General features: G+C 43.1%; 1 protein-coding gene across 1 annotated transcript; it reads left to right on the top strand.

Annotated features, from left to right (window-relative positions):
- LOC138799612 (deoxycytidine kinase 2-like) lies at positions 1–11,283 on the top strand. The gene is made up of 7 exons (XM_069981057.1): positions 1–193; positions 6,347–6,462; positions 6,792–6,985; positions 7,074–7,221; positions 7,327–7,442; positions 7,523–7,622; positions 10,719–11,283. Exons 1-7 carry the CDS (start codon positions 100–102, stop codon positions 10,743–10,745), a joined length of 795 nt encoding a protein of 264 aa, XP_069837158.1. The 5' UTR covers positions 1–99; the 3' UTR covers positions 10,746–11,283.
- Positions 11,284–13,904: the final 2,621 nt, after the last annotated feature.

The following is a 13,904-nucleotide window of genomic DNA, read 5'->3' as shown; positions in this document are numbered from 1 at the left end:
CGGGGTGTCGGAACCTTATATACAGCTGCCCGTTCTTCACACAGTAGTTTTTGCGCCTTTGCTCCGTACACCGCCCGTTGTAGTGCGCACCTGCCGGCCATGGCCACTCCACCGAAGAGGACCTGCTACAGCCCCAGCCTGGATCTCAGCTTCCAGAAGCGCAGCAAGAAGCTTTCTATAGAGGGCAACATTGGTGAGTGCGACATTTGTTTTTTTAAAGGGAATTGAAAGATATTTCGTGTAGTGCCACTAGATTGGCGCATCAGCCAGCCTGAAATCCTGCAGCTTTCTGCCGATTAGGTACGCCTTATATTCTGTACAATATAGCAATGTTCCTCAAGCTGTGGATAAACTACAACTCCCATCATGCATTTGGAGCAGCTGTCCAGTGGCAGGTTGGGGCCCATAGTCCCGGAGAATAGGACTGATAGAAGCTGATGCTGAGGGATCGTCCTCCCGCCATCTCCGCACTTTAAATTTTATTGGAGCTTTTCAGCAGGTGAAATCTGGCGGGTTTTCCAGCTACACGGAATAAGTGCGGCAGCGCCACCATGTGTTCAGCCGCGGTAATGCAGCCCAGAATCAAATGTATACAGTATATAGATCACACACATAATATATCTAATTATCTATTCTTATTGAATTTTGTTTGAATTCCCCCTAACAGTATTTAATGGTTTAACTGTATACTGTGTTTTTTTTTTTTTTTTTTTTTTGTTTTATTAGTAGAGATACACGAGGCTGAAGTTGGTTTCTTATTCGGCCAGTTTCTTATTCGGGGCTGAAGTTGGTTTCTTATTCGGCAGTTTCTTATTCAGAGGATTTTTCTTTTTCCTGTTTTAGCTATTATTCTTACAGAAAATGTATAATATTCATACCCTACCGTAAGTGAGGGGCCCTGAGAGGACTGGTGATAAAAATGGCAAAAAAGATCCCACGGTTGGCATAAAAATGGGCATGAAAGTAAAACCACAAAATTATTATTTAAAAATAAAATTGACTTTGGGCCACTGATCTCACACTGATAATACACAGAGAGGGATGCCCCACATCATACCCAAGAGAGTCCAGCCTGGCCCAAAGTGGTTCTGGGTATAAAAACTGGCATCAAAGTGGGCAGATTGGCATTTTTTCCTAATTTGAATAAGTAACAGCTGTTTTCAAAGGGTTAAATGAGTTTGGGCCACTGATCTCACAATACATACACACAGATAGGCATGCCCCGCATCACATCCAAGAGAGTCCAGCCTGGCCCAAAGTGGTTCTGGGTGTAAAAACTGGCATCAAAGTGGGCACATAGCCATTTTTCATGATTTGAATAAGTAACAGCTATTTTCAAAGGGTTAAATGCGTTTGGGCCACTGATCTCACACTGATAATACACAGAGAGGGATGCCCAGCATCACATCCAAGAGAGTCCAGCCTGGCCCAAAGTGGTTCTGGGTATAAAAACTGGCATCAAAGTGGGCAGATTGGCATTTTTTCCTAATTTGAATAAGTAACAGGTATTTTCAAAGGGTTAAATGAGTTTGGGCCACTGATCTCACACTGATAATACACAGAGAGGGATGCCCCGCATCATACCCAAGAGAGTCCAGCCTGGCCCAAAGTGGTTCTGGGTATAAAAACTGGCATCAAAGTGGGCACAGAGCCATTTTTCATGATTTGAATAAGTAACAGCTATTTTCAAAGGGTTAAATGAGTTTGGGCCACTGATCTCACACTAGGTACACACAGATAGGCATGCCCCGCATTACATCCAAGAGAGTCCAGCCTGGCCCAAAGTGGTTCTGGGTATAAAAACTGGCATCAAAGTTGGCAGATTGGCATTTTTCCCAATTTGAATAAGTAACAGGTAATTTCAAAGGGTTAAATGAGTTTGGGCCACTGATCTCACATTGATAATACACAGAGAGGGATGCCCCGCATCACATCCAACAGAGTCCAGCCTGGCCCAAAGTGGTTCTGGGTATAAAAACTGGCATCAAAGTGGGCACATAGCCATTTTTCATGATTTGAATAAGTAACAGCTATTTTCAAAGGGTTAAATGAGTTTGGGCCACTGATCTCACACTACGTACACACAGAGAGGCATGCCCCGCATCACATCCAAGAGAGTCCAGCCTGGCCCAAAGTGGTTCTGGGTATAAAAACTGGCATCAAAGTGGGCAGATTGGCATTTTTTCCTAATTTGAATAAGTAACAGCTGTTTTCAAAGGGTTAAATGAGTTTGGGCCACTGATCTCACAATACATACACACAGATAGGCATGCCCCGCATCACATCCAAGAGAGTCCAGCCTGGCCCAAAGTGGTTCTGGGTGTAAAAACTGGCATCAAAGTGGGCACATAGCCATTTTTCATGATTTGAATAAGTAACAGCTATTTTCAAAGAGTTAAATGCGTTTGGGCCACTGATCTCACACTGATAATACACAGAGAGGGATGCCCAGCATCACATCCAAGAGAGTCCAGCCTGGCCCAAAGTGGTTCTGGGTATAAAAACTGGCATCAAAGTGGGCAGATTGGCATTTTTTCCTAATTTGAATAAGTAACAGCTGTTTTCAAAGGGTTAAATGAGTTTGGGCCACTGATCTCACACTGATAATACACAGAGAGGGATGCCCCGCATCATACCCAAGAGAGTCCAGCCTGGCCCAAAGTGGTTCTGGGTATAAAAACTGGCATCAAAGTGGGCACAGAGCCATTTTTCATGATTTGAATAAGTAACAGCTATTTTCAAAGGGTTAAATGAGTTTGGGCCACTGATCTCACACTACGTACACACAGATAGGCATGCCCTGCATTACATCCAAGAGAGTCCAGCCTGGCCCAAAGTGGTTCTGGGTATAAAAACTGGCATCAAAGTGGGCAGATTGGAATTTTTTCCTAATTTGAATAAGTAACAGCTGTTTTCAAAGAGTTAAATGAGTTTGGGCCACTGATCTCACACTGATAATACACAGAGAGGGATGCCCCGCATCATACCCAAGAGAGTCCAGCCTGGCCCAAAGTGGTTCTGGGTATTTTGTGAATAAATGTTAACATAATAACATTTTTGTGAATAAATGTTTAGCGCCGCACTACCCCTTTAAGCAAACAGGGCTAAAGTACTCAGGAGGCATTTGTCAGCATAACAGGATCCCAGAATTCGCTGTCCCATCTCTTCTTATTAAACATTTCTCGGCTAACCCTGAATACATTTCTATAATAACAATACCTGCAGCAATGTTTTCTGCTGACAGGTCTGCTTTAGGCTATGTTAGGCCTCATTCACACATCCATAGTTCAGCCAGTGAATACGGACCTGTAATGGTGGACCGCACTATGAATGTGCAGTAACAGTGCTACGCAGTTTACGGAGCACTATGTAGAAGACAATGATTCGTGCCGCAAATGCAAGTCCGCACTATAATCTATCCTTTATTTTTTTGTAGCGCGGGACGTGGACCTGAACACTTGTACAGATGTGTGAACAGGGCCATTGAAATATATTTGTCCTATGTGTTGCCTGCAATGTCAGGGTCCCCTTGTAGCCATATAGGACCCCTTTGTAGCCAGTAAGACCGCCCTTGTAGCCAGCAGAACCTGATTACGGGAGCATTGATGTCCCTGTACCCAGTGGGATTAGCAGATGCATGCTGCAATACTAATGATCGCACTGCGCACGTGTAGGAAGGCCGTTCTGGGTACGAGAGATGGCTTTGCCCCCAAGTGCTGACGTCACCATACCCAAGAAGATGAAAGGAAGTAGGACATCACTGTAAGAAAGGTTGCATCATGTGACTGGACCAGCAATCTCCGAGTAAAGCCAACAAGGAATATATAAGTTCTTTAGTTAAGGGTTAATTTTCGTTCTTTTTTTTTTTCAATTTTTCCAGGATAACCCTTTAGGCTATGTTTAAACAAAGTAAAAATAAGGGCAAATAATGACCATTATTAAAGGGGAACTGTCAGCCAGTTAGATTAATCTAAACTGCTGATAGCTCCTTATTGCACCAAAAACACCATGGATAAAGGTGTGTTTTACCTTAATCCTCATTACCGTTTCAGTAAAGTTTGGCATTTGCTCCAAAGTCTGGTAAGGACCCACAGGGCATCCCTCTCTGTGTATTATCAGTGTGATGCGGGGGATCCCTCTCTGTGTATTATCAGTGTGATGCGGGGCATCCCTCTCTGTGTATTATCAGTGTGAGATCAGTGGCCCAAACTCATTTAACCCTTTGAAAATAGCTGTTACTTATTCAAATCATGAAAAATGGCTATGTGCCCACTTTGATGCCAGTTTTTATACCCAGAACCACTTTGGGCCAGGCTGGACTCTCTTGGATGTGATGCGGGGCATCCCTCTCTGTGTATTATCAGTGTGAGATCAGTGGCCCAAACTCATTTAACCCTTTGAAAACAGCTGTTACTTATTCAAATTAGGAAAAAATGCCAATCTGCCCACTTTGATGCCAGTTTTTATACCCAGAACCACTTTAAGCCAGGCTGGACTCTCTTGGATGTGATGCGGGGCATCCCTCTCTGTGTAATATCAGTGTGAGATCAGTGGCCCAAACTCATTTAACCCTTTGAAAATACCTGTTACTTATTCAAATTGGGAAAAATGCCAATCTGCCAACTTTGATGCCAGTTTTTATACCCAGAACCACTTTGGGCCAGGCTGGACTCTCTTGGATGTAATGCGGGGCATGCCTATCTGTGTGAACCTAGTGTGAGATCAGTGGCCCAAACTCACTGAACCCTTTGAAAATAGCTGTTCAAATCATGAAAAATGGCTATGTGCCCACTTTGATGCCAGTTTTTATACCCAGAACCACTTTGGGCCAGGCTGGACTCTCTTGGTTGGGATGCGGGGCATCCCTCTCTGTGTATTATCAGTGTGAGATCAGTGGCCCAAACTCATTTAACCCTTTGAAAACAGCTGTTACTTATTCAAATTAGGAAAAAATGCCAATCTGCCAACTTTGATGCCAGTTTTTATACCCAGAACCACTTTGGGCCAGGCTGGACTCTCTTGGGTATGATGCGGGGGATCCCTCTCTGTGTATTATCAGTGTGAGATCCGTGGCCCAAACTCATTTAACCCTTTGAAAACAGCTGTTACTTATTCAAATCATGAAAAATGGCTATGTGCCCACTTTGATGCCAGTTTTTATACCCAGAACCACTTTGGGCCAGGCTGGACTCTGTTGGATGTGATGCGGGGCATCCCTCTCTGTGTAATATCAGTGTGAGATCAGTGGCCCAAACTCATTTAACCCTTTGAAAATACCTGTTACTTATTCAAATTGGGAAAAATGCCAATCTGCCCACTTTGATGCCAGTTTTTATACCCAGAACCACTTTGGGCCAGGCTGGACTCTCTTGGATGTGATGCGGGGTCCCCCCTCTCTGTGTATTATCAGTGTGAGATCAGTGGCCCAAACTCATTTAACCCTTTGAAAATACCTGTTACTTATTCAAATCATGAAAAATGCCTATGTGCCCACTTTGATGCCAGTTTTTATACCCAGAACCACTTTGGGCCAGGCTGGACTCTCTTGGGTATGATGCGGGGCATCCCTCTCTGTGTATTATCAGTGTGAGATCAGTGGCCCAAAGTCAATTTTATTTTTAAATAATAATTTTGTGGTTTTACTTTCATGCCCATTTTTATGCCAACCGTGGGATCTTTTTTGCCATTTTTATCACCAGTCCTCTCAGGGCCCCTCACTTACGGTAGGGTATGAATATTATACATTTTCTGTAAGAATAATAGCTAAAACAGGAAAAAGAAAAATCCTCTGAATAAGAAACTGCCGAATAAGAAACCAACTTCAGCCCCGAATAAGAAACTGGCCGAATAAGAAACCAACTTCAGCCTCGTTAGAGATACTGAGCCTCTGTTGGGTTCTACCCAATAGAGAAGGAAATTCTGTTCAACAATGGATCTAAAGATCCTATAGTGTTAATTAGGTTTGTGCCCGGTGTGCATTTACTGAGCAGGATTGGACCAGACAAAAAATAAACGGAAGTTGTAGTGGAGCTCCAACACACGTTGACCTAGCCTTATACCCCTTTATTAGAACAGTCACACTAAAAGATGTGTTATCCTTAGGGCTTACACTCATGCTCTAATCCACAGAGGCCGTATCCGTGATGATGGCGAGTCCACTGCGCAGCCTCGCACTCCGTAACCTCCGTGGATTACAGAACATGAGAATAAGCCCTTAGTCTGGGCTAGCATCACCTTTTTGGTGTAATGCATAATGTGTACAATGTAGGTCTTGTGTTTGATATAGGTGTAGCGGTTTACTATATGAATTTGCAATTTTCTTAATAGTTTAACATTGTATTTGCAGCTGCTGGCAAATCAACATTCGTCAGAATTCTTGAAAAGGCCAACGATGAATGGGAGGTTGTTCCCGAACCTATTGCCAAATGGTGTAACGTGCAGACTACGGAGGATGAGCATGAGGTAATAACCTTTTCTATGTGATACAGACAGTTTACATAACTTGCTGACACATTAACAGGCATTTTAAAAAACTCATGACCACTGAAATCTTTCCTAGTGGAAATAACTGCAATAACGTCCCATACATCATGCACATGACTCTGCAGCCATCACAGACCTTGGTGGTCTCTTTCGATATGTACTTGTATGTGACTTTCTGCAGTGTCTTGGGCATGATGCTCATCTTTGCCTGTAACACACTACATATAAATGGGGTGGCTTTTTTGTATATAACAGTCACTGGTGAGATTAACTATGTTCTCAATTGATTATTACTTTTTTTTTTTAAGGAGCTGTCCACGTCACAAAAAAGTGGTGGGAACCTCCTCCAGATGCTGTATGACAAGCCAAAACGATGGGCTTACACATTCCAGACATACGCTTGCTTAAGCCGTGTGAGAGCTCAGCTAAAACCTGTGTCTCCTAAGCTAAAAGAAGCCGAGCATCCAGTCCAGTTCTTTGAGCGTTCTGTGTACAGTGATCGGTGAGCACTTTACTTTGTGTTTGTCATCAGTAAGGAGATGTTCCAAAAAAGAAGTGGTGTTTAACACTGTTCATTATTTCCTATGAAGGTATGTCTTTGCCTCAAGCTTATTTGAATCTGGAGACATCAATGAGACAGAATGGGCCATCTACCAGGACTGGCACACGTGGCTTCTTGGCCAGTTTGAGAATGAAATAGAACTGGATGGCATTATATACCTCAGAGCAACTCCAGAGGTACAGAGAAATCTTTTACTCCATTAAACACATTTATAGCCGGCTTATAACCTAGGAGCATATCACTATAACATGTCATTTTATTGGTCTGTCCATTTTATTCAGAAATGTATGGGTAGACTTCATTCCCGAGGCAGGGAGGAGGAACAAGGAATCGAAATGGAATACTTGGAAAGCCTGCATTATAAACATGAGAAATGGCTGTACGACAGAACGATACAGTAAGTCTTTTACTGGAATGGGTCAGATTATCTATATTAAAGTGTGAGAAGATGTTTAACTATGTTGATTTTTGGTCCAGCTTAGACTTTGAGTCCCTGAGACAAACACCAATTCTGGTCTTGGATGTCAATGATGACTTTAAAAATGACAAGATCCAGCAAGAAGCATTAATTGATCAAGTAAGTACATTAACATAAAAAAAACTGCTTAAAACTGTCTGTGAAGCTTCACTTTTAGACCACTTTAAGGCTGTACTCAATGTAACTGCAAATTTGGTGTATGGTGTTAGGTTAACGCTGCAGTCAGATGTAGTGATGTCACGATACCAGAATTTTGAGTTCGATACCAATACCAACTTTTTTTTTTTCAATGCTCGATACCAATTCGATACTTACAAATTAAATAAACTATATTTAAAAAAAAAAAAAACCTCAATATTAGAAATGCCCCCCCTCCAACTGTCAGGTCCGTTCGAACCAATTTATGTTCCTCTAATTTTTTAACTTTAAAAATAAAGTTGACATTATTTACATTAAGGGACATTACATTAAGGGCTCTTTCACACGTCCCGTAAAATTGTCCGTGGTTGCGGATCAGCAACCACGGACAATTTTACGGCCCATTAAAGTGAATGTGGCCATTCGCATGGTCCGTGCCGCGAAAAAATAGGACATGTCGTAGTGCGGATCGCGGCACGGATCCCCCCCCCCCTGCCACCCAGCTCTCCTGTCATCTCATCTACTACTCACCTACTCCCTGCGCTGACTGGCTTCATCTTCACCAGAAGTGGCCTGGACTATGATACCTTCTCCTGGCAGCGTAGTCCCGGCCACTTCCAGGGAGCGCGTGTAGCCGGCCAGTGCGGGGAGTAGGTGAGTAGTAGATGAAATGACAGGAGAGCACATCAGGCTCTCCTGTCATCTCTGCGGCTGGGTGGCAGGGGGGGAATCTGTGCCGGGTCGCGGCACGGATAGTGTGAAAGAGGCCTAACACTTCATCTATCAGGGAAATGATGGGGGTTGTAGTCATGTAACACACACCAGCTGTCAGGGTGATGAGAGCTGTAGTCATGTAACACACCAGTTATCAGGGGGATGATGGGAGCTGTAGTCATGTAACACATACACACTCACACACACACCAGCTATCAGGGGGGATAATGGGAGCTGTAGTCATGTAACACACACCCACACCAGTTATCGGGGATGATGGGAGCTGTAGTCATGTAACACACCAGCTATCAGGGGGGATGATGGGAGCTGTAGTCATGTAACACACCAGTTATCAGGGGGATGATGGGAGCTGTAGTCATGTAACACACACCAGCTATCAGGGGGGATGATGGGAGCTGTAGTCATGTAACACACCAGTTATCAGGGGGGATGATGGGAGCTGTAGTCATGTAACACACACACCAGCTATTGGGGATGATGGAAACTGTATTCCTGCGGTCAGGGCATGGTGACCACTGACCCAGCAGGGTGACCTAGATTTGGGCAGCAAGGCAAACTGCAGGCTGCAGACCCCCCCCCCCCCTTCCCAGTGAGAGCTAGGCCGACCCCCTCTTCACCTCTCACATAGCTGATGTCTGCCCCGGGAGTGTCTTGTCGGCCCCGGCCTGCTGCCCCCTCACAGTCCTGTGGCCCCCACCTTACAGTGCTGTGCAGCCAGATGTAGTGGCCGCATCTCCTCCCCGCCCTCAGCCTTATGCTCCGCTCTCCTCTTCAGGAAGCGCCGGCCACTGTCCCTCTGCAGCCCCCGACCCTGCTCTGACCCTTTCACTAAAGGGTAAATGACTGCCGGCCGCAGTCGTTAGTAGCGGGGGTCTGCTACACACAGTAGCCGACCCTAGCTACATAGGGAGCAGGTTAGGAGAGGGGGATAATGCCGCTGTCAGTGTGACAGCGGCATCTATACAGTTAAATAGCCGGCACATACGATCGCTGTGTGCCGGCTATTGGAAGTTAGCGCCGCCGGGAGCGGAGGGAGGGCGGGTGGACAGAGGAGGTGACACCAGGGGGGCCACGCAGAGCACATGGCAGGCACTCAGCTCACTGCCTGCCATGTCTTCTGCTGTGTACTTTATGATAAGCCGCGCAGCAGAGCGGCTTATAAAGTATCGAATACCAGGAAATCCTGGTATCAAACCGAAAATCGATAGTAGAATCGATTTTTCGGTGCATCGTGCATCCCTACTCAGATGTCAGTCTTGATGGGGGGGGGGGGGGGGGGGGGGGGCAGGGATAAATTGCAATACCCACAGTAAGTTTTCTGGCTACAGTTTTTATTTTTAAGGGCAGTTTGGGTTTTCTCTTAAGTGCAGCAGGCCTTAACTTCTGTATTTTTCCTGGCTAGTTAGCCTTAAGGGGATGTGGGGTGTATTAAAATGGTTTTCAATATATAAATATAACCTGTCTATCACACATTGCCATAAAGCTTCTAGGTAATTTTGTCTGCAACTCATTTTTGGCATTGCTCCCTGCCCATGATGCCCATAGGGTGGGGAGAGACATAGGGAAGGGGGCAGAATGGTGATAAAGACTACGTTCACATGTAGCGGATTTCTCGCTGTGGATCCCTGCCCAGTAAACTCTATGGGCAGACTAACTCGCAGCAGGATGTACATCCCGCTGTGAATTTGTCAGCAGCCCACCCAAAAATCAATAGTCGAGGTGATTTACTTTGTAATTGGGTTTATTAGCCGAAAAATGAATTTTTATCATGAAAAAGCAGTTTGAAGCTCTCCCCCTGTCTTCATTGTTCTCCTATGGAAAGAGAAAGTAGAGGCACCAAAACGGGACAACAAAGAGTTAATTAAGCTACATTACCCTCTGTCCTCTCTCCTCTGACAGTCACCACTGACCTCTGAATAGCTCCCCCACTGTGTAATCCTTTGTTCTGTTGCTGACATTTCTCCTGTCTCTTTCCCCCCTCCCCTCTTCATAAAACAGACAGGATGCGTCTGAGATTTCCTGATTCTGAGCAGTGGATGACAGAGGAGGGGGGGGGGGGCTGGGAAAAGGCTTTTTGAATGCAGATAATGGCATATTTGCCTAATAAACCCAATTACAAAGTTTCTTAAAATCTCCTGCACTATAGATTTCTGCAAAAAAAAAATTAATAATTTCATGACTAAGCACAGTAGTCATTGTGTAAAAAAAAGTTATTTACAATAGAAGCCTTCTGGACATGTGATGCTCTACTGGCTCAGAATAGAAATCCACACTACTTTCAGATTACTGTAACTTATTTACTTTTTCTTTCCTACTATTTAGGTCAAAGACTTTCTCATGTCCTTATAACCACTACTTCAGATTATCTATATATTACAAAACTTGACTCCTTGCGGCTAGCTGGAATCTCAGGACCCTCTATCTGCTCATCGGAACCTTTCCCCCATTTTAAATTTTTATGTATTTTATTTTTTTATGTTCCTACATCCAGAAATTATTTAAACTTTTTTTGCTTTTAGCATTTGTACATATCTGCATGTAAATAGGCACTTCTGCTCTAATTTTATAGATGTTGTCTGCAGCAACAGCTTGTGTTTTTTTTATAGGTAACTACTCACTAAAACTTGCATTGTAGTTTGTGTACTAAATGCTTTAGGAGGGCTATGGCTTGAGAGCCTATAATATGAAAGTATAAAGAACAACATCTTGTGCTACTTTACAAAGCTTGGTCTCATATGAAAAATGTGTGACTTGTATCAGAAGTATCCAAGCTGTGTCTGCTTCAATCATTCAATATCTTCTAAGAAGGTGGAATTTTATTGCTGCATATGAAAGTAATGTTACAGTATGTGTTTGTTAGGGATGATTATAAATTTATACAAAACCAGATGTGTTAAGCTTTTTTTTTTTATATGGATGCTCTTATGTTGCTGTAGTAGTAAGTGAAGAGGTGAGTTTATAACTGCACAATCTACACATACTGATCCTAATGGATGTTAGTGGCTCTGTTGTAGATAAAAAAAAAAAAATCACATTTATTGAAGATTAAAAACATGGGAGGGAAAACCTTTTATAGTGTCTGCAGCTAACCTGCCCCATTTCTGAAGTCACTGTATGGCTGAGAGCCATCCAATGCTGCTTACCTTTCTGTTGGAGATATGGACCATGTGATGTAGATTGTACAAAAATAAAAAATTGTCACCTCGCCTCCAAGAAAAAGTAAATAAAATATTTATCTGCCTTTACACTTACTACTGCATCAATGCTTTACTTCCTGGATAAAATTGTCATGTCCTGCCCCGACTCCCAGAGCTGTGCGGGCTGTGGCTGCTGGAGAGGATGATGGCAGAGCGATGTTCAGTGACCTGTGTCTCTCTGCCAGCAGCCACAGCTCTGGTTGGGTCGTGACATCACCATGTTATCCAGGAAGTGAAACCTTGATGCAGTAGTAAGTGCAGGGAAAAAAGCATTTTATGGGCATTTCCCGTAATAAGTGCATATTGGTGATTTCTTTTGGGGGACAATACAATACTTTAATAAAAATTTTAGCCAGACTTCTTTAAGGTGATTTCTCAATGTATCTACAACCTTACACAATAGGCAGTACACGTACTATTGTTTAGAAACTTTCCTTGCAGTAGTCATATTAGTACTATTACTATACATTACACTTATCAATCGTAAAGGCAGCTCTAATGAATGGTGGACAAAAAAAAAAATCACATTTAGTACTGTGATTTAAAAAAAAAAAAAAATAAGCACCGACCTACATTTACTGAGACATTACTTGTGCTGTATGTGCTAAAAAGAACAGGAAAATGTGCTTTGCCAAGGAGTGTCCTAAAACGACATGCCGTCTGCCAGAATTCTGGTGCATTACCGTTGCCTAAAAGAAGCTAATGGTGTAAGGTAAAACCCAACAGTAATTTTAGACTAGACAGGATATAGAAAAGCCACTTTTATCCAGCTGCATGAGCCTCTATAGGATATGTCTGACACATTGAAGTCAACTTGCACTGTCTAAAACTTTTTTTTAGTAAATTGCACCTCATTCTTTCACCCCGGTTTCAATGAAGAAAGTTTTCAACTATGATGAAATTTTTGCATTTTATGTCAAAAGCACCCATGAATTATTTAATGGTAGTTGATGCTGAAAATCAACCCCAAAGTGTAACATTTGTCTCACTATGACTGACAATATTAGCCTCTTGGACCTTTACAGCATCTTGCATTCTTAGGCCATGTTCACACATTGTAAGACACCGGCCAGGTCAAGGAACGGCCAGTACTGCAGTACGGGCTGGATTATCTTTACTGCCGCCGAATTCGGATGTAGGTGCCTGCATCCGAATTCCCCACTACTCACAATGGATCGTGCGTCCAGAGCCGTGTTGTTACAACCGCCGTGATTATTCAAAAACTTACGCAGTGGGAACATATCCTTAATGGGCAAGACAAGAAAGGAGAAGCTTCAAAGCTCCACGTGTGGCTGGTTCTGATACAGTGAATAACTAGATCGGTCATCAGTATCCAACATGAAATACGAAACAATAAATTTAGAGGAGACATTTTAAATAAGGACGCATGATCATCTATGATTAAGGGCTTACAGCCAGAAACACGTTAGCTGTATTTTTCCTATTTTTTGTATCTGCCTCATATATATTTTTTAATCGATTGAAAAATAAAGACAAAGATTTAATTGGATGTGCTGACCTCCGACTTTACTTCAATTATAGCGATTAAGTCTGAGCTGAAGGTAAGAAGGGGCAGGCAAGGTTATCATCCATGACTGATTCACTAACCAGAAAACTATAACAGCCAATGTGATGAGGGAGTTCAGGGTTTTATTATCAGGCTTTACAATGGCGGGGTTCAGAAGTATATGAGTCCGCATTGATACTGCCTTTGTTACTGACTGTACTGCTCTATGCAGTGACAGCTGCTGCCCCTATATGTTTAACTTTCCCTTTGGTTTGAGATGTGACAAGATTTTTTTTCTTTAGAGCTGTGGTATGAATGAGCAGAGCTTACTCTTTCACACCACATTCAACTCTGCTACATCTGTGTTGTAAAGACACACTAAACTGGATCCTGTTGGTGATAGCATTTTCATATAACTTTTTTGCTTTCCTGTCAACATAGCAGACACACAACCTACTGACTGCTTTAGGGCCAGTTCACACTGAGGAATCAGCGAGGAAAGTGTTCCAGGCAGAAAATCAGCGCTGATTCTGCACTGTGAACTGGCCCTTATAATCAATGTTTTTAAGAGGTGTGGTAACTAAAATGCAGCACTTTTAACAGTGGTCACTGTATAGAATGATCTAAATGGTTTTATTGTTAAAAAGAACCTGTCACCAAGACAATGCTATCTAATTGCCATCATGTTATAGAGCAGAAGGAGCTGAGCAGATTGATATATAGGTTTGTGGGAAAAGATTCAGCATAACTTGTATTATGTTGAAATCCCTTATCTCTGTGATAAGGAGTCCAGTGGGCGGTGTC

The sequence above is a fragment of the Dendropsophus ebraccatus genome, chromosome 8 (assembly GCF_027789765.1).
Source record: "Dendropsophus ebraccatus isolate aDenEbr1 chromosome 8, aDenEbr1.pat, whole genome shotgun sequence".
NCBI lineage: Eukaryota > Metazoa > Chordata > Amphibia > Anura > Hylidae > Dendropsophus > Dendropsophus ebraccatus.
Note: the sequence above shows the minus strand (reverse complement) of the source record. Positions and strands in the feature narration are given on the sequence as shown.

Coding starts and splice junctions, on each gene's coding strand:
- LOC138799612 (XM_069981057.1), top strand. CDS start 100: ATGGCCACTCCACCGAAGAGGACCTGCTACAGCCCCAGCCTGGATCTC. Junction 6,463..6,791: donor CTACGGAGGATGAGCATGAG/GTAATAACCTTT, acceptor TTTTTTTTTAAG/GAGCTGTCCACGTCACAAAA. Junction 6,986..7,073: donor CGTTCTGTGTACAGTGATCG/GTGAGCACTTTA, acceptor TTTCCTATGAAG/GTATGTCTTTGCCTCAAGCT.